General features: G+C 38.4%; 1 protein-coding gene and 2 pseudogenes across 1 annotated transcript; all 3 read right to left on the bottom strand.

Annotated features, from left to right (window-relative positions):
* Positions 1–257: 257 nt before the first annotated feature.
* On the bottom strand, positions 258–695 carry LOC132165961 (uncharacterized mitochondrial protein AtMg00810-like). Its single transcript, XM_059576678.1, has one exon. The coding sequence runs from the start codon at positions 693–695 to the stop codon at positions 258–260; it is 438 nt and encodes a 145-aa protein (XP_059432661.1).
* Positions 696–10907: 10212 nt separating this feature from the next.
* On the bottom strand, positions 10908–12502 carry LOC132166268 (cytochrome P450 71AU50-like; annotated as a pseudogene).
* A 2832-nt stretch (positions 12503–15334) lies between these two features.
* Positions 15335–16489, bottom strand: LOC132166379 (cytochrome P450 71AU50-like; annotated as a pseudogene).
* Positions 16490–21718: the final 5229 nt, after the last annotated feature.

The following is a 21718-nucleotide window of genomic DNA, read 5'->3' as shown; positions in this document are numbered from 1 at the left end:
AATTAGAGGGGAATTCGAGATTCTGGAATTCACGGTCAGGATCTTTTGAAAGAGATCCAACGCCTACCGTGATGCCACGTGTCCCACTAAATAAATAATAATAAAATATTATTTAGCTTTTAAAAAAATAAAAAACAAAATAATAAAAAAATATATAATTTTTTTTATTATTATTATTTGGCCCTTGGGGGTGGCCGAACCACCCCAAAGGGCCACCGTTTGGCTATGGGGCTGGGGTGGCTTCGGCGAAGCTTTTCTCATACAACATGACAATCAATGTCAATATGTTTTGTACGCTCATGAAAGGCAGGGTTAGCTGCTATATGGAGAGCAGCTTTACTATCAAAGTAGAGCAGGGCAGTTTGAGGAGAAACTTGTAAGTCTTGGAGAAGAGTTCTAAGCCGCACAACCTCACAACAAGTAGATGCCATGACCTTGTACTCAGCCTCTGCAGATGACTTGGAAACTATCATCTGTTTCTTTGATTTCCAATAAATTAAGGAATTATCAAGAAAAATACGATACCCTGTCATAGACCTTCTTGTATTGGAGCAACTAACCCAGTCCGAGTCACAAAATGCCTTCATTTGTAAACTAGAATTAACTGGAAAGAACAACCCTTGAGTTGGAGATGCTTTGATGTATCTTAGTACTTTATTAGCTGCTTCGAAATGAGGAACTCTAGGCTTGTCCATAAACTAACGAAGAACGTGAACAACAAATGAAATATCAAGTCTTGTGATGGTGAGATAGAGTAATCTACCAGCAAGCCGTCTGTAGGAAGTAGGATCATCTAAGATAGGACCAGAATCCTTAGAGAACTTCACATTAGGTTCCATTGGGAATTTTGCAGGTTTTAAGGCCAGCATACTAGTATCTTCAAGAATCTCCAAAGCATACTTTGTCTGACAAACAGAGATACCAAGCTCACTTCGAGCTATTTCCAAACCAAGAAAATATTTCAACTGTCCAAGATCTTTGAGCTTAAACCTATCATTAAGCATTTTAATAAACTTTGAAACCTCAACTGGATTATCACTTGCAATTACTATATCATCTACATATACCAGTAATGCAATAAATGAACCCTTCAAATTTGTAGTGAACAAGGTATAATCAGCTTTAGATTGAACAAATCCAAATTCAATCAAAGCAGAAGAAAACTTTGCAAACCACTGCCGGGAAGCTTGCTTTAGACCATAAAGTGATTTGTTGCGCTTACTGGACTCTCCCTTTTTAGAAAAACCAAGAGGTAATGACATGTAAATCTCTTCATCAAGGTTCCCACGAAGGCATTATTCACATCCAATTGGTGAAAATGCCATTTCTTTACAGCTGCAACTGCCAAAAGAGTTCTCACTGTTGTGAGTTTAGCCACAGGAGAAAAGGTTTCATAATAATCTAATCCCTCACATTGGTTGTAACCCTTTGCCACGAATCTTGCTTTACACCTCTCCAAAGTCCCATCAGACTTTAATTTCACCTTGTAAACCCACTTGCATCCAATAGATTGCTTTGAAGCAGGGAGATCAACCACTGTCCAAGTATTATTGAGTTCAAGAGCCTTGATCTCATTATCCATAGCCTCACGCCATTCCTCAAACTTGACAGCTTGATTATATGACTTTGGTTCAACAATAGCAGAAACAGAGAGACTAAAAAGTTTCTGATTAGAAGAAAGCTTGTTATATGAAAGAACTGAAGATAAATCATAAAGAATACCTGAAGCTGGAGAAGCTGCTGTGGGTTCTGATGTGGAGGCAGTAATATGACAGTGATAGTCATGCAAATATCTTGGTTTTTGTTTTACCTTAGAAGACTTTCTAAGTTGCTGATGTGGAATTTCTAAATGTGAACTTGCAGAATCAGAAGTAGATGGTATAACATCAGGCATTTGATCTGAATTAGAATTCAGTGTACTAGGAAAATAATTCTGAAATAGAAGTACTAGACTCCAAATAATTTGGGGATGAAATTGAAATCATAGGATTTGATAAACTGGCTACTGATTCAGGTAAACTATTATCATGAATGGGTAAAGGAATAACTGAATCAGTAAAAGGCAATTTTGAAGCAGGATATTTGATTGCATAAGGAAAGATGATTCCATGGAAAATAACATCTCTTGATACAAACACAGATTTAAGAGTTAAATCATAAAGCTTGTAACATTTAATGCCATATGGATATCCAAGAAATATACAAGGTCTAGCTCTGAGATCAAATTTGTGTCTGTTTCTAAGAAGAGTGTTTGCATAACAAAGACAACCAAACACTCTCAAATGGGAATAAGAAGGAATTGATTTGAATAAGACTTCATAAGGAGATTTATTATGCAGAACAGAAGTAGGAATCCTATTGATTAGATGTACTGTAGTAAGAACACAATCTCCCTAAAATTTTAAAGACAAGTGTGATTGAAATCTAAGAGATCTTGCTACATTTAGAGTATGTTGGTGTTTTCGTTCAACAATTGAGTTTTGTTGTGGTGTTTCTACTCAACTAAGTTGATGAAGAACACCTTTTGATGCATAAAAATCACTCATGTTGAACTCAACACCATTATCTGATCTTAAAGATTTGATTTTAAAATTGAATTGAGTTTCAACCATATTAAAGAAAGTCTAAATATGGTTTCTAGTTTGAGACTTATTTTGCAATAGATGGATCCAAGTAAATCTTGTATGATCATCAACAATAGTTAAAAAATATGAAGATCCACTAATAGATTTCACAGAAAAGGGACCCCAAATGTCACAATGAATTAAATCAAAAGGTTGTTTAGAAACAGATGTACTATGAGGAAAAGATAATCTGTGTTGCTTAGCCAAAGGACAAATGCTACAATGTTTATTTGATTCATGAATAATCTGAGGAATTACAGGGGAAAGCATCTTTAAAGGTAGATCAGAAAGATGACCTAATCTGAAATGCCACAAACTAGCATTTATAGATTCAACAAAGAAACTAGTAGATGCCAAACTAGTTATTGCATTATTAAACTTGGAAGAACTGGAATTGAAATTTACAGAATTCAAAGGCAAAACAGAAACTGGATTTTGCAGCAAATGATACAGAACTCCAGCCTCTTCACCCACACCAATCATTCTCTAACTTGTAAGGTGCTGAATGAAGCAAAATTTTGATAAGAAAATGAAACAACATTGTAAGCTTTTAATCAACTTACTATCAGATATCAAATTGAATGAAAAAGAGGGAATACAAAGCACATCAGTTAATATAAAAGATTCTGAAATCTTAATTGTGCCAATATGAGTTACCGATGCATGTTGTCCATTAGGTAACCTTATTGTTTTTGAAATAATAGAAGTGATTGTTGTAAAAAATTAAATAGAACAGATCATGTGATCTGTAGCTCTAATATCAATGATCCAAAGAGCTTTGACATAATTTGTTAATGCATTCTGTTGAGTTAAAAAAGTAGAAGATGCAAAAACTGAAAGTTTTGTATCTAGGAAAGAAAGTTGAGAGGTGATTGAGAAATTGCCTGCACCTGTCAGATTGGAAGAAGTTTCACCTTGAATGGGATCTGTTGAAACCTGATTGGTGAGTGAAACTTGATTGGCAGAGGATTCAGGTTATGGAGTTAGAGGCTTGAACATGTCCATGAGCTATTGACATTGTTCATAGGTAATTGGCAACTGAGGAGGAGTGTAGTCAGAGACTTGATTGGCAAGATGTGGAGCATTCCTTCCTTTGTTAAACTTGTAACCAGGTAGAAAACCATGGATCCTATAACACCTCTCCATAGTGTGTCCATGAATGCCACAATGAGAGCATATAGGCCTATCCTTACAATTCTGATAAGGTCTATTAGCAGCGAAACGATTTGGAGGGGCAGCCTTTGTAAGTAAGGTAGTAGTATTCTGATTGAAAGGGAAACTTGAAGAAGAAATCAAGTGTTGCCTCTCCACTTGAACAACAAGTGAGAAAACCTTGTTAATAGAAGGAAGTGGATCTATTTGTAGAATCTGACCTTGAACATGTGAATAGCTCTCATTCAATCATATCAGGAATTGATAAACATGCATCTGATGATGATAAGACATGATAGTCTTCCAGGCTCCACACGTGCATGTAGGAGTTGGTTGATGATTTCCTAGCTCATCCCATAAACCTTTCATAGCAGTAAAATCAGAACTCACGGAGCTATTTTCCTGTGACAAAAAGGAAAGAGCCTTCTGAAGCTGAAAAATATGTGACCCATTGTACTGAGAAAAACGATCCTGAAGATCGTTCCACATGTCAGATGCATCATCAATGTAAATGATGCTAGTGGCAATCTCCTTAGAGACAGAATTTAGTAGCCACGAGAGAACCATGTTATTTGTTGTGACAAATGCAAATTCCAAGATCACCAAAGAAGTAGAAAAGTGCAGAATAGATAAATAACACAACCACACAAGACACCAAAATTTAAGTGGTTCGGCTTAACAAGCCTATATCCACTGGCGGAGACAATCCAGGAGAAATTCACTAACAAAAAGTGGAGTACAAAGAGTAGTACAAACAAAACCAGTCAAACCCAAATGCCCCAATACACTCCATATTCACTCAAAAGAGAATTAGATACAAAAGAGAAAATATTCTCTAAAATTCTCTAAGCTTTTCAGCATTCCAAATGTGAGATCAAAATGAAGAAAAATAGTGTATCTTTTTCTCTCTCTACAGCACAACACAAGTCTCTCTCTCTTGGCAAGCTTCAGCTTTTTCTTCTTCCTCTCTTTCAACTAAAAATTGCTGCATCCCTTCATGACCTAATGGCTTCAACATTTAACAACAAAGCCATTTTGTCAAAGCTTCTAGAAGAAGCTTAATAAAGAAGGGACAAAATGGACGTGTGAGAGAGAGAAGCTTAAGTCAAAAGATATGGGTGTAAAAGTGACCATAATTGTTTGGGGCCCACAGTAAGGTTGAAAAGGAAATGCAAGTCACCTCTTCTAACAAATCTCCACCTTGACTTGAATTTCATCAAGTCTTCAACACAAATCTCCTCAAGACGTCTCCTCTAACACCCCTAAGGGTAATTACAAACGACAAACACCAATCAAGCCCAAGCAATGCTTGAACTTGAGGATCGGAAGTGGCTTCGTCAACATGTCTGCTGGATTTTCCGTCCTAACAATTTTCTTCACTGTGATATCATCTTCTGTCATGACCTCCCGAAGAAAATGATATCTAACATCAATGTGTTTGGTCTTCTCATGATACATTTGATTTTTGGTCAAATGTATTGCGCTTTGGCTATCACAAAATACAATAGTCTCATCCTGCTGCAAACCCAGATCACTAACCAAACCTCTGAGCCAAATTGCTTCTTTCACTGCCTTTGCTGCTGCCATATACTCTGCCTCCGTATTGGACAAAGCAACCGTCGACTGTAAAGTCTCTTTCCAACTAATGGCACACCCCGAGAGAGTGAAAACAAAACCTGTCAGAGATCTTCTCTTATCCAAATCACTAGCATAATCTGAATCAACATAATCAATGACACTGGAACTGATATCACTGCCTCTATCATAGACAAAGCCAACATCTGTAGTACCTCGTAAATAACGGAGTATCCATTTCACTGCCTGCCAGTGAGCCTTGCCCAAATTCGCCATGTAGCGACTAACAACACTGACTGCCTGTGAAATATCTGGACGAGTGCACACCATCGCATACATGATGCTTCCAACTGCACTAGAGTAAGGAACACGCGACATGAACTGCTGCTCCTGCTCACTCTGTGGCGCTAACGCTGCTGAAAGTCTGAAATGAGCTGCAAGTGGAGTACTCACTGGTTTAGAATTATGCATACCAAAGCGTTCAAGTACTTTCTCAATGTACTTTTTCTGTGACAAGTACAACTTTCCCGCTTTTCTATCCCTGTGAATCTCCATACCAAGGATTTTCTTCACAGCACCCAAGTCCTTCATTTCAAACTCATCACTCAACATAGATTTCAATCTTTTAATCTCCAACATACTTTTAGCAGCAATAAGCATGTCATCCACATAGAGTAACAAATAAACAAAAGAACCATCTGACAATTGCCTGTAATACACACAGCTGTCATAGCTACTTCTTGTGTAACCATGTCCGATCATAAAGCTATCAAAGCGCTTGTACCACTGTCTTGGAGATTGTTTTAAACCATACAACGACCTCCTCAACTGACAAACATGATCTTCTTTACCTCCAACAATAAACCCTTCTGGCTGATGCATGTAAATGGTTTCCTCAAGCTCACCATCCAGAAATGCAGTTTTCACATCAAGTTGCTCAAGTTCCAAATCATTTAGAGCAACCATGGCAAGCAAAACACGAATAGAACTATGTTTCACAACAGGAGAGAAAACTTCATTGAAGTCTATACCTTTTCTTTAATTATAGCCCTTTGTTACCAAACGTGCCTTGAACCTTGCATCTTCAAAACCTGGGATCCCTTCCTTTTTCTTGAAGATCCATTTCCAACCAACACTTTTAGTGCCTTTAGGCAATTTCACCAATTCCCATGTTTGGTTCTTATGAAGAGACTCAATCTCCTCATTCATGGCAATAACCCTTTGACCAGACTTACTACTTGTGACAGCTTCTGAGTGAGTGGAAGGCTCCTGGACTGTAGTGTCCTTTGCCACAGTAAGTGCATATGTTACCAAATCTGCATAGCCATATCTCTGAGGTGGCCTAATCTGCCTGCTTTGTCTACCAGCCGCAATACTGGTCTCTTGCTTTTCTTGTGGATCATCATCATCAGAACTAGAATCATGAACATCTGTAACAGGCTGATCTTGAGTGTTATCTCGCACCCTCTATGAAGCCTTCACTTAAAGTTCCACCTCCTTGCTAGAACCCTGCTCCTTTCTTGCAGAAACAATAGACTCCTTTCTCGGGTGAAGCATGGCAGATTCATCAAATACAACATCTCTACTGACTATAAACTTAGGTGATTTAGGATCAAAACACCACAATCTATATCCCTTCACCCCATCTGCATAGCCTAGAAATATACATTTCTTTGACCTAGGCTCAAGCTTGCCATCATTCACATGATGATAAGTAGGACAACCAAAAGTTTTTAAAAATGAATAATCAGTAGGAGTACCAGACCATACCTCATAAGGAGTTTTACAATCAATGGCTGTTAATGGAGAACAGTTGACCAAATAGCAAGCCGTATTGACTACCTCAGCCCAAAAATCTCTAGACAAAGCCGGCATTTGAAAGTAAGCAATGCGCTCTCTCCAAGAGAGTCCTGTTCATCCACTCAGCGACCCCATTTTGTTGTGGAGTATGACTAACTGTGCGATGTCTAGCGATGCCTTCATTCTTGTAGAATTTATTACATTCACCACCACAAAATTCCATTCCGTTGTCTGTTCTGAGTCGCTTGATTTTCTTCCCAGTCTGATTCTCAATTAATGTCTTCCATTGCTTGAAAGTGACAAACACATCACTTTTCTTCTTCAAAAAATACACCAAGACTTTTCTCGAATAATCATCAATAAATGTAACAAAGTATCGAGCACCACCCTTTGATGGAACCTGAGAGGGACTCCATAGATCTGAATTGGATATAATTCAATGTACCACTTGTTTTGTGGATACCTGTACTGAACTTGACTCTGCACTGTTTCCCGAACACACAATGCTCACAAAAGTCAAGAGATCTTGTTTTCTGGTCACAAAGCAAACCCCGTTTGCTCAAGATTGTCATACCCCTCTCACTCATATGACCCAACCGCATATGCCATAACCGAGTCGTGTCTGAATCTGGATCATCTGAAGAAGACACAGCAGCTGAACCTGTTACCGTACTACCCTGAAGAAAGAAGAGGCCATCAACCTTGTTACCTTTCATTATAACCAATGAGTCTTTGCTAACCCTGATAACTCCACCTTCACCAGAATACTTGTATCCAAGGGAGTCAAAAGTACCCAATGAAATAAGATTTTTCTTCAAATCTGGTATACGTCGAACATTCGTCAAAGTCCTCACAATCCCATCATGCATCATAATTCTGATTGTACCAATACCAACAATCTTGCATGCGACATTATTTCCCATCAAGACTGAACCATCATTGACTGAATCATAGGTAGTAAACCAATCCCTTTTAGGGGACATATGAAATGTACAACCAGTATCAAGGACCCACTTGTCGTTAGAACAATCATTAGAAACGGTAACTACAAGGACAAGGTCTAAGCCCTTAGAATTTCCTTCGACAACACCAGCCACAGAAGAGGAACTTTGCTTGTCACCTTCCTCTTTATTTTTCAACTTCGGATACTCGGATTTATAATGCCCGTACTTTTTACAGTAGTAACACTTCACTTTCTTCTTTGACCTGGACTGTGATCGGCCTCTTGATTTACCTTTACTCGAATCCCTCTCACTGGATCGACCTCTAAAATTAAAAGAATTTTCTGAACGACCCTTAACAAATAAACCCTCTGCCTGATTATCACTACCTTTACTATTCAATCTTGTCCTCAACTCCATAGAATTCAAAGCAGATTTAACATCAGCTAAGGAGATAGTATCTCTACCGTACAACATTGAATTAACAAAATTATCAAAGGCATTCGGTAGTGAACACAACAAAATCAGGGCTTGATCCTCATCATCTACTTTAATATCAATATTTTTCAGATCCAAAATAATTCTATTAAAGTCATCAAGATGATCACAAAGAGGCATACCTTCTTTCATCTTGAGGGTATTTAACCGTTGTTTCAAATACAATTGGTTAGTGAGGGATTTCGTCATGTACAAGCTCTCCAGCTTCTTCCAAAGTCCAGCGGCTGTTTCTTCATTGGCAACTTCTCTTAAAACTCCATCTGAAAGAGACAACAAAATTGCACTGTGGGCTTTTTCTTCAAGTTCCTTCGTTTCCTCCGTTGATGATGTTGATGGCACCTCGCCATCCAAAATCTTCGCCAAGCCTTGTTGTCGTAACAAAGCTCGCATCTTGATGCGCCAAAGGCTGAAACTATTCTGACCATCAAACTTCTCCACTTTAAATTTTGCAGTAGCCATCCCACAAAATAAATATCTGAGCTCTGATACCAGTTTGTTGTGACAAATGCAAATTCCAATATCACCAAAGAAGTAGAAAAATGCAGAATAGAAAAATAACACAACCACACAAGACACCAAGATTTAAGTGGTTCGGCTTAACAAGTCTACATCCACTGGCGGAGACGATCCAGGAGAAATTCACTAACAAAAAGTGGAGTACAAAGAGTAGTACAAACAAAACCACTAAAACCCAAAAGCCCCAATACACCCCAATCTCACTCAAAAGAGAATTAGATACAAAAGAGAAAATATTCTCTAAAATTCTCTAAGCTTTTCAACATTCCAAATGTGAGATCAAAATGAAGAAAAATAGTGTATCTTCTTCTCTCTCTACAGCACAACACAAGTCTCTCTCTCTCTCTCGGGAAGCTTCAGCTTTTTCTTCTTCTTCTCTTTCAACTAAAAATTGCTGCATCCCTTCATGACCGAATGGCTTCAACATTTAACAACAAAGCCATTTTGTCAAAGCTTCTAGAAGAAGCTTAATAAAGAAGGGACAAAATGGACGTGTGAGAGAGAGAAGCTTAAGTCAAAAGATATGGGTGTAAAAGTGACGATAATTGTTTGGGGCCCACGGTAAGGTTGAAGAGGAAATGCAAGTCACCTCTTCTAACATTATTGCACCTGGTCCATGCCAAACCAGTGGAATTAGTAAGATTGGAAGGCTTAGACAAAGTGCTATTAACAAAATCAAGCTTGTTTTTGGCTGATAGAACCATCATCATCGCCCTCTTCCATGAATTATAGTTATCACCGTTGAGCTATTGAGAAACAATCATGGCGCATGGACTGTTGCCATGATTGAGAAAGAAAGGATTAGAAGAATCCATTTCTGTGGAGGTAGCAACAGTAGTGAAAGTTTCTGTGGCTTTTTCAGGAATTGTCATTGAAGGAATGAAGGAAGATATTATGAAGATAGGAAGAAAAGAATGAAGAAGATGCGGAAAATTCAAAGAGAAAGCTCTGATACCCCCATGGCCAAATGGTGGCCCTTGGGGGTGGCCACCCCCAAGGGCCAAATAATAATAATAAAAAATATATATTTTTTTTTATTATTTTGTTTTTTATTTATTTTTAAAAAAAAGTTAAATCATATTTTATTGTTATTTATTTAGTGGGACACGTGGAATGACGGTAAGCGTTGGATCTCTTTCGAGAGATCCTGACCATGAATTTCAGAATCTCGAATTCTCTCATAATTCCAGGGGATCATGGTCCCCTTTTATCCCACCAGACACGTTCATTAAAGGAATTTGGAATTAGTTGTTGAGAATTATGCCAACAAAATCCACGTGGCCCATTAGATTTATTTGTAGAGGCCGAAAAACCGATCCATGAGCCCGGTCCTATTTTACGTACCCACATAGCATAGAATCCATTCCCAAACCAATGAAATTTAGGCCATCATAGGGGGTACTAACACGTAAAGTTGGAGTCATGAAAACAGTTGTATTGAAACCTCTATAAAAGATAAATTTGAACCAGAAGAAACGGATTTTTGACCCTAATCTCAAAACTGATACTTAGTGCTTTCAATTTTTCTTTACAAACAAAACATTAATTTAAGCATCTTTCACCAATAAGCTCTTATGCTTTCGTCCTTTCACCGGTAGGCTCTTATGCTTAAGTCCTTTCTATTTTGCAAGTGCAGATTGAACTCGTATTGGGCCTTAGAAAACTGTTGTAGCAATTTTGTATAAACCCAAGACTACCACTTCCTAATAACAAGTAATACAAACTATCGCCTCGCAAACAGGGGAACTATATATTTGTTTTTATTCATGAAGGAGTTTGACAAATTTACATAAGCTTAGACATGAAAACAAGAAAGAAAGAAAGAAGACTAGTTTCATTCATTTGCTTAGGCGATAAATAGGAATTGCAAGTAGATGCTTTGCTCTTGGAGTTGTAAGACCAAACTCCTCAGTCATGTCCAACTCATTTGGCAGCATGTTATTAGGAAGCTCTCAATCAAAGCAATGGACAAGCTGTGCCACCACTAGCCGAACCACAGTGAGACCCAATTGCATCCCCGGGCACCCTCTTCTGCCGGACCCAAATGGGATAAGTTGGAAGCCCCGTCCCCGGACGTCTATATTACTTCCGACAAACCTTTCCGGGAAGAACTTCTCTGCATCACTCCAAACACTTGGGTCTCGCCCAATTGCCCATACGTTTATAATCACTCTGGATTTTCGGGGTATGTAGAAACCATTAACAGTGCTGTCCTCCAGGGCCTCATGAGGTAGCAACAATGGCGCTATTGGATGTAGCCTGAAGGTTTCCTTCAAGACCATGTCCAAGTACTCCAAGCTATCCAAGTCTGATTCTTCTACCATCCGCTCCAACCCCACCACATCTTCCAACTCCTTTTGAACTTTCTTCATTACCCGAGGATGCTTCATTAGTTCTGAGAGTGCCCACTCGATTGCCGTTGCTGAAGTGTCCATTGATCCAGCAAGCATGTCCTGCAATGAAGCATGCAAGGTGTATGAATAATTACCAGAATGATGGCTTTGATATTGGAGCGTTCAATACGGTACTCAGATTCTTGAGATCCCATGAAGCTCAACATGACATCAACAATGTCCTTGGTCTTATTTTGGTCCTTGGAATGGACATGCTCATCGATGATCTTCTCAAAAAAGTCATCGAAAACCTTACTAACAGCCTTCATCCGCCGTGTCAGCCCCTGAAGATCAAGGGGCGCAATGTAAGCAATATAATCTCCAAGGTTAAAAGTTCCTCCCAGGTGTACGCCTTCTTGGATTACAGCCTTGAATCCCCTCTCATCAAGATCCTTGTCCGCGTACTTCTTCCCAAACACCATACGGCAACTCATATCCACGCTGATAGACGAAACCTTGGCACTTAGATCAACAGCAACACAATCACCGGCAGCCTCTTGAACAAACTTTACCAAAAGGCAAAGCTCTTCTTTCTCATGGATTTGAAAGAACTGATTTTATGATTGCTAAGCAATTCAAGGGTGCACATCTTACGTATGTTGCGCCAATAAGAGCCATATGGAGCAAAGGACAAGTTCCTCTGGTCATAAGAGATGTGCTTTGCGGCCTCAAGAGCCGGTCTACTAGCAAACACCAGATCATGTGCTTTAAGGAACTGCTCAGCAGCCTGAGGTGATGAGACAACCATGGCAGGCACCAAGCCTAGGCGCAAGTACATGATGGGGCCATGTTTTTGGGCTAGTTGATGAAGATCGCGATGAGGTAATTCCCCCAACATATGAAGGTTTCCAAAGAGAGGGAACCCTCTTGGACCAGGAGGTAATTTCTTCTTCTTGTGACTGGTTTTCCATGCCCATTGTCGCAGCAGATAAGCAACCGTTACCAGTACTACGACTATGGTCCATGTCCAAGCCGTGGCTGAGCTCATCAGTGGGTGCACGTCTAATATTGAAGTGCAAGTGCAAGAACAGAGAGTATTTATGAATTATCCATGGCATGGAATTTGCAGGCAAAGGAAAAGAACAAAACATCTTTTGTTAAATCCGATGTCTTGGAATTAAGGGTGATAAATGGATTAATGGGAAATGTCGAAAAAGGCGGCAAACAGCATATATATCCACCTCTCTAGCTTGATATTTTTAGATAGTATATATGAACGTAAATCTTGGTTAAAATTTACCCACATTGGCTAAAGATGTTATCCAGCTCACTCAGTCTCGGTGAATACAAAAAAGTGAAAAACGATTTAAAAAAATTATGAGAAAAATGTAAAAAAGTCCCTTCAACTCACCGTCGGTTTTAAAAAAGTCCCATAATGTTTAAATTATCACAGCGCGTAAGAAATGCAGTCTTTTTATAATATTTCTATAATACTCTTATTGTTAAAAAAACTAAAATAAAAAATTAATTTCTTTCTTAAAAAATGAAATTAATTTTTATTTTAATATATTTATATTTTTTTTATTAAAAATAACATGTGTCACCATTTTATTTGCATTGACGTGACATCTGAACACAATTTGTCAAATGTTTTAGTGTAATTTGACTCTAAGGACTAAATTATTATTATTATTTTTTTACATATCCTATGAACTTCTGATTTTACTTTCATACAGTATGGAGCGATTTGTAATTTAGGCAAACCACAGGGTTTGATTTTGTGTTTATCCCTATTTTTTATACCGTACAAGCGATTTGTAATTTAAGCCAACTAAAGTGATTAATTTTTTATTTATTCCAAAAAAAACTTTTTTATTTTTTTTATTTTTTTTTTATTTATCCTCACCTTGGGTTTTTTTTTTTTTTGGTCTAAAAAATAGCTTAGTTTAGTATTTATTATAATTTTTAAAAGAATAAGGGTATTATAGGAATATAATAAAAAATGTGACATTTTTGACACACTTTGGTAGTTTAATGGACCACTTTAGCACATTTTAAACAGCATGTGGATCTTTTTTTTTCTTTTTTTTTTTTTCAGTTAAAATGGAGAGCAAAATTGTTAAGTTGAACATGAATACTTTAATTGATTATAGCTTTGTGACACTCAATGGCAAAAAGGACCAGGACTCCCCATAATTCCGCTTATCATGTTCTTTGTCATTTAGGCAGGAATGTGTTAAAGGAGTTTTTCATGCTTGAATAGGGAAATTCTACCTCCTGAGCAAGGGCCCGGGCAAGGGCCTTGCTTGGGCACAAGGTTCCCTTTCTTGACCACCTATAATTTTTCTTGTTCCCTCTTCTTTGGATAGGAGAATAGATATTAAAATTTAGTTGACTTGTTCGAACGATATTTGAACAAGTAATCTTGAGGGAGTACCTACAATTTTTACCCTTTAGGCCCATTCTGAGTAGTTTCCACTAGGCACGTACTACCATGATCACCGAATCCCTGTCCAAATATTATCAGGGATAAATCTATGTCTTAACAAAATTCAAATTGTGCACGAATTGTTGGTAGGAATGTAGTTTTACTTTTCTAGGTCATAGTTAGTGATTTACGTGGGAGAAGAAAGGGATAAAAGTCTGTAAATTATATCACGTACCTTTCATTGTGCTTTTGCCTCTTTTTTTATACTCTGCAAGAGATTCTTCTGGAGTTGTGGCCACTAACGAGGCAGCCCTCTCTCTTTCTCTAAGATGTTGAGGGTACGACTTCTACTAGAAGCTCGGGCCATTATTGCGTCGCTCGTCCTTTTGTGTGAGCAATGTTACAGGAGGGGGGAAGAATGCCACCTCCACGGAGAGAACTGGAACAAGCAGGTGGCCGGCCTGCCCTTTATGCTAAGGGCTTGTTTGAGAAGCCTAAATGTGTTTTTAACACGCATAAAGTTCGTTTTTTTTTTTTTTTTTTTTTTAAATTAAGAAAAAAACAAAAACAAAAATAAAAAACAAAATACTCGATTGGTAAAAAAATTAAAAGCGCTTTTAAGGGTCTAAAGAGCCTAAAAATGGCTTAAACGCATTTTTCGCAAAAGCTTAAAAATAAAGCTTTTGTCCAAAAGTGTTTTTTTTTTTTTAAATAAAAGTTCTAATTCTAAAACGTAATCCCAAATAGGCTCTAAGGCATGCTCTAATTATTCCTAGAGCCTCCATGGGCCTTGGGCCAGTTACTCTGATCCCTACGGGGTCCTTTAATTCCCTTAGTTGGACCGTATGGTTCAACCTGGGAAATTCTTCTCTATCTTATTTTTATGTTGGTGAATAGGGCCTGACACGGCCCTGCTCTAATTATTCCTCAAGCCTCCATGGGCCTTGGGTTGGTTATTTCGGCCCCTCCAAGTACAATGAGTTATGTCGCGACCCATCATATAATTTAATCGTTGATGAGAAGCTACTATATCAATAAAAATGACAACTAGCTCTAGAATAGCAATCACGATTTGGACAAAGTAAACGAGGAAAGAGTCATGAAGATTATAGCCTAAGCGAGCTAGAGGTATGGATAGAAAAATTTACAAACTGACGTGGCAGACCTTGAGTAACAGACAATGGAGAGAAAATTGCATTTTTTTAATTCAAAAATCCTTGTTATGTCAGTTTGAAATTTTTTCTGAATTTATTTGTTTGACTTTTTAATACTTCTCAATTTAAAAAACCGATCCATGAGCCCAGTCCTATTTTATGTACCCACATAGCATGGAATCCATTCCCAAACCAATGAAATTTAGGCCATCATAGGGGGTAGTAACACGTAAAAGTTGGAGCCATGAAATCGGTTGTATTGGAGCCTCTATAAAAGGTGAATCCAAACCAGATAAATTTAGACAAGAAAACAAGAAATAACACTATAGTTTTCATTTGCGTAGGCGATAAGTTGGAATTGCAAGTAGATGGTTGGCTCTTGGAGTTGTAAGACCAAACTCCTCTGTCATGTCTAACTCATTTGGCTGCATCTTATCAGGAAGCTCCCAATCAAAGCAGTGGACTAGTTGTGCAACTACTAACCGAACCACGGTTAGACCCAATTGCATCCCTGGGCAGCCTCTTCTACCGGAGCCAAATGGGATAAGTTGGAAGTCCCGTCCCCGGACGTCTATATTACTTCCGACAAACCTTTCCGGGAAGAACTTCTCTGCATCACTCCAAACACTTGGGTCCCGCCCAATTGCCCATACGTTTATCATCACTCTAGACTTGTGGGGTATGTGGAAACCATTGATTGTGCAGTCCTCCGTGGCCTCGTGAGGTAGCAACAATGGTGCTATTGGATGTAGCCTGAAGGTTTCCTTCAAAACCATGTCCAAGTACTCCAAGCTATCCAAGTCCGATTCCTCCACCATCCTCTCCAACCCCACCACATCAAAAAAGGCCGAGCTCTTCTTTTCTCATGTGTTTGAAAGAATTGATTTTACGACTGCTAAGCAATTGAAGAGTGCACATCTTACGTATGTTGCGCCAATAAGAGCCATATGGAGACATGGACAAGTTCTTTTGCTCATAAGAGATGTGCTTTGCGGCCTCAAGAGGCGGTCTACTAGCAAACACCAGGTCATGTGCTTTAAGGAACTGCTCAGCAGCCTGAGGCGATGAGACAACAATGGCAGGCACCAAGCCTAGGCGCAAGTACATGATGGGGGCCATGTTTTTGGGCAAGTTGATGCAGATCGCGATGAGGTAATTCCCCTAACATGTGAAGGTTCCCAAAGAAAGGGAACCCTCTTGGACCAGGAGGTAATTTGTTCTTCTTGCTGCCGCTTTTCCATGCCCATTCTCGCAGGAGATAAGCAAGCATCACCAGTACTGCGGCTATGGTCCATGTCCAAGCCATGGCTGAGCTCATCAGTGGGTGTACGTCTAATATTGAAGTGCAAGTGCAAGAATAGAGAGTATTTATGAATTATCCATGGCATGGAATTTGCAGGCAATGGAAAAGAACAAACCAACTTTTGCTAATTTCAGTGTCTTGGAAGGGTGGTAAATGGATCGGCAAAAGCACCCAAAAAGGCGGCTAAGAGCATATACACCTTAGAGCCCGTTTAGGACTACATTTTTAAATAAATAATTTGCATTTTTAAATTAAATTGCAATTTTGCAGTGTTTGAGATTGCAATTTTTAAAACGCAAATTTTAAAATCGTGAAAAAATTTTGTGCGATTTGAACATGTTTTACCAAATACTTGTGCGATTTTAAAAAGTGACAATTTCAAAAACGTAATTTTTAAAATCGCTGTTATTGAAATCGCACTCTCAAATATAAATGTTAAAACAATTTAAAAAAAATATATATTTATTCTGTCATTCTCCATCTTTTTTTTTGGTTCTTACCCAGTTTAAAGAAATCATTGAGAAATAATGACTAAAATGAAAAGTGAGACGCGAAACAAAGTCATTTTTTAGTTAAAATGAGAAGAAATTTGTTAAGCGGGCTGTGCATAGTCTAATAGATTAGAGCTTTGTGACACTCAATGTCAAAACGGACTGGGATTCCCCATAATTCTGCTTATTATTCATGTTCTTTTTTATTCAGGTACGAGTCTATTAAGGAGGTTTTCATGCTTGAATAGAGAAATTCTATCTCCCGAGCGAAGAGTTCACTCGGGCAAGGGAATCCAATGGCCCGTTTCTTGACCCCCCTATAATTTTTCTTGTTCTTTTTTTTTTTTTGGACAAGAGAATAGACATTAAAATTTGGTTATGCTGTTCAGGCATATATTTGAACAAGTAAGTAGTATTGAGAGAACGCCTACGGTTCTTATCGTTTAAGCTCCTCCTACATGTGTAGTTTCAAACGGACAAATACTACTAAGGTCACGTCCAAGTAAAATAGCAAAAAAAAAAAAAAAAAAAAATCATTCTCATCATTCGTAGGAATAAGACAATTGTGTTGAACCGAATCTATGTGGGATCGATCTATGTGTCAACAAAAATCAAATTGTGCACGAATTGTAAGTAGGAAGGTACATCTAGTGTTTTTCTTTTTTACTTTTCTTGGTCATAGTCTTTGTTCAAATATGGTGACCGATCAATTTTGGGTGAAATGCTTATCCAGCCTGCCGGTGCCGACGGAGCATCTATAGGCCGATCGATAGGCATACTACTGATACCGGTGGGGAGAAAGTTTGAAGCTCATATAAATGAAGGTGAAAATATATATGTAGATGAAAGTAGTAGAGCAGGATTATATATATCATTTATTAAAGTTTTCAGTGAGCAACCGTTTTGTAAAACAAAATATATGTTAAAGACAAAAAGTGAGTGCCATATATTTCGTATTCTCTGAGTCACTCAGCCAACAAGTTAAATATACCAAATAATTGCACTTCTCTTGACAAATAAAATACCTCATAAATAAAATACCCATTGATAAAGCGGGATCCACCGTCTTTGCTGGTTTTAGAGACTTTGGTGTTGAGGGCTCGGAGATGGGTGAGGTTTCGGTGGTGAGTGGTGGGCATAGGTCGGAGGTGGGTGAGGTTTCGGTGGTGAGTAGTGGGCATTGGGTTAGAATTAATGGAAAAGTTCATGAGATTAATTTGAATTAAAGATACAGTGTTTTCCTCTCTATTGTATTTCATGTTTTTCCTTAATGTGTTGAATTTCCCTTTCATTTTTTTTTTCATTTTTTTTTTTCTAATCAAATTGGGCAATGAAAATGGGTGGGTTCCCCTACAATAAACCAAAAAACGAAAAATAACATTGCAAGTAAGAACCAAAGTAGAAAATAGGCCAAATAAATGGTCCAGTCCTTTCCAAGGAACCACATAAAACGGTTATAAAAGCAAAAGAAGCACACAAAGAGTGACAAACCTCAAGAAGTTCACAAATCCTAATTACAAGTATAAGAACCTCAAGAGATCTAAACCCATCTACGTACACCCCAAGCACGGAACAGCATCATCCACCCAAAGGAAGTCGATACAGGAAAGGCACTTATAACATCTGAATCTGGAACCTAAGAGAACGGAGTACCGTTTTTGGAAGCACTAGTCTCCACTACAAAAATAAACCCTAAGAATAGAGAGAGACTAAAACCCACAAAACCCAAACAAAGCAACAAAAAATACATGGAAACAAAGGGAAAAGCAAAAACAACGAGCAAAAATACAACATAAAACCCAACAAACAGTAGTGACAGCGGTGAAGAAGGTGGAGGAGCCCATTGACCGAGGCATGGGGAACACGCGATGGTGCGTGCACGGCTAACAAAAGATAGCAAAATGGCGGTGAGGAGCCGAGAGGCCAATGATGACGGTTGACTAGCGCATTAAAACCCGGGTCAACTTGAGGAAAGTAGATTGGGTTTTAAAGAAAACACATCTATGAACCAAGGCAGATCCGGGTTGTAGAGTGAAGGATGGCGAGCGGCGGGGAACCAAACAGAGAAGCAGGCGAGCGACCCAGGGCAACGGAGCGGTGGTCGGCAAAAGATGGTGAAAAAACATTGTGTAGGAGGGGCAACAAAAAAGGAAAAATTCATGAGGAAAACTAGAATCTGAGAGGAAAGAGAAGGAGAAAGGAGTTGGGAAACCTTCTCTCCTCCCCTATCAACCACACTAACTGTGGTAAAAGACCTCACAAGGAAGTAGGGTTTTACCTAGAACAAAGGAGGAGGAGCTTCTCTCACTAACTGAGAGAAGCAAACGATAAGAAAAAGTGCTAGTTGTGTCAAATTTCTATTAAATATTGTAAAAAAAAAGAGTTTTACACCTTATCCTGATAGAAGGACTCTCAAAAGAGAATGGAAGAAGATGAATAAACTGTTGAAGCATATGTTGGATTTTTCTAAGTTGAAAGGTCTTACTTGTAAGACAATCGTAACGTGTTAGGCTGAACACATGGACAAGTTAGACTATTCACATTTTGGCTCAGTAAATTTTAACTAAAATATACGTTTTTTTAGGGAAAGAAAATTAACTACTTGTTTTTCAAACACCTCTCACTCACTCTTTATTTTCACTCTTTATTTTAACTATTCACTTTCCTAACTTTATTTAATATTCATCACAAACACAAAATGTATTCTCTTAGCTGCTAATGTTCTTACAATAATCGCAATTAGGAAAAACGTTGGTAAAAATCGTTTCTTGCAACGTTATTATTTTTTCGCCACTACAAAAAATGCCGGATATATATATATATATATATATATATATATATATATATATATAAAATTTGATAAACAAAGTATGTTTTTTTATGAGTTTACCTAGATAAATGATAATGTTTGGAACATTCACTTCTTTGATTTTTTTTTTAAAAAAAATGTGGCATAGTCGTTCGCTGAATCTACAAATACACAACTCATAACTCTCCCACACAAAACCAAGAAAAATCAAGAATTTTGTGGGACAATTGAAGAAATTAAACTCTCCCTATAATGTTCTTTATATGTGTAGGCGATAAGTAGGAATTGCAAGTAGATGCTTGGCCCTTGGAGTGTTGAGAAGGGAAGGTCAATGATATCTGGGCATTCATTGACAAATATATTGTATTAGTTGTATATTTGTTTAGTTGCCTTTTATACTTAAACTAGCTATAATAGATTAGCGTGATTGTAGGAAATCTCTTGTATAAAGCTACGTCTCCTAATTCGAAAAAAAAAATTCATTCAAAGGCAAATATTATTTTCCTTCTTTACATGGTATCAGAGCAGGGAACGATACCCTAGCTCTCTGCCCTCTATCTTTTTGCCTTCTGTTTATCGCTATCTCTCACTATCATGACGGAATAGCAACCTTCAAATGGAGGCAAGCTTGATGCTGCCAATCCATATTTTCTTCACAATTCCGATCATCCAGGAATGGTGCTTGTTTCCAAGCCCCTCAATGGGGATAATTATTTGACATGGTGTAGAGCCATGACAATTTCTTTGAACGCCAAATCCAAGTTAGGTTTCATAGACAGCACCGCCACATTGCCGTCTGCCACAGCCAAACTAGACGACTATGCTTCATGGAAAAAAATGCAATGATATGATCCTCTCTTGGATTGTCAATTCACTCACACAGGATCTTGCAGACAGTGTCATTTTTTCAACCACCGCCCAGGAGGTATGGGAAGACCTTCGGGATCGTTTTTCTCAAAGCAATGCCCCTTGTATTTTTAGATTGAGAGGGACATTGCTTGTCTTGCTCAAGATCAAATGACTATTGCGGCTTATTACAAAGGCTGAAAAAATTATGGGATGAACTAGGATTCTATAATGACCCCATTTGCTATTGTGGCGTAGGCCATAAGAGACGCAGATTGATGCAATTTCTCATGGGACTCAATGAGTCCTACATTGCAATCTAAGGGCAAATTTTGTTGATGAATCCACTACCTGATATTGCCAAGGCTTACTCTTCCATTGTATAAGAGGAGAAGCAACGAAGCTTGGGGGTTGCACGTGAGATGACGGAGAACTCAGCCATGGTTGTTCGAAGGGCTGAACCAGTGGCTCTGGTTGTTCGACATGGACAAGGTTCTTCTTCTCGTTCCAACCCATCTAATTGAAAACCTTTGCATTGCTCTTATTGTGACCATGGCCATCATGTGCGAGAAACATGCTGGAAGCTGAATGGGTACCCACCAGAACATCCTAAACATGCATCAAACAGCTCCAATCAAGGAAACACTCATTTCAAGCACAACAATAGCCATCAATCTTCAGTCAACAATGTCAAAAAAAGTCCAATAATGCAGGAAGTGCTGTCGGTGACAAATGGGCTCTCTGATTTGCAAATCCAGCAAATCTTATCTATCATGCAAGGTAAAGGGACAACATAATCCGCCAATCTTAAAGCTAATGTTGCTTCCTCAGGTTTGTTACAAACATTGTTACGCCTCCATCAATTAATTATCGACAGTGGTGCAACAGACCACATTACTTCATCTCCAACTTTGCTTGTCAACAGCAGTCAGAACACTTTTTTGACACCAGTTGCTATGCCAAGTGGAGAACAGGCTCCGATTACATCTATTGGGAATTTACCTTTGAATTTCTCCGTTACTCTAAAAAATGTGCTTGGTGTGCCATCTCTTAAGGTGGATTTAATGTCTATGAGTCAAGTTACTAGAGATCTCAACTGTTCAATAACCTTTTTCCCTCATTGGTGTATTTTGCAGGACTTGATGACGAGGACAACGATTAATTTGGGTGAACAACGAGACAGACTTTATTACTTGGTTGCGTTAGCATCAGAGAAGCCAAAACCTCAAACTCCATCCGCAGCAGCCA

Source organism: Corylus avellana, chromosome ca11, assembly GCF_901000735.1.
Source record: "Corylus avellana chromosome ca11, CavTom2PMs-1.0".
Classification (NCBI taxonomy): domain Eukaryota; kingdom Viridiplantae; phylum Streptophyta; class Magnoliopsida; order Fagales; family Betulaceae; genus Corylus; species Corylus avellana.
Note: the sequence above shows the minus strand (reverse complement) of the source record. Positions and strands in the feature narration are given on the sequence as shown.

Coding starts and splice junctions, on each gene's coding strand:
- LOC132165961 (XM_059576678.1), bottom strand. CDS start 695: ATGGACAAGCCTAGAGTTCCTCATTTCGAAGCAGCTAATAAAGTACTA.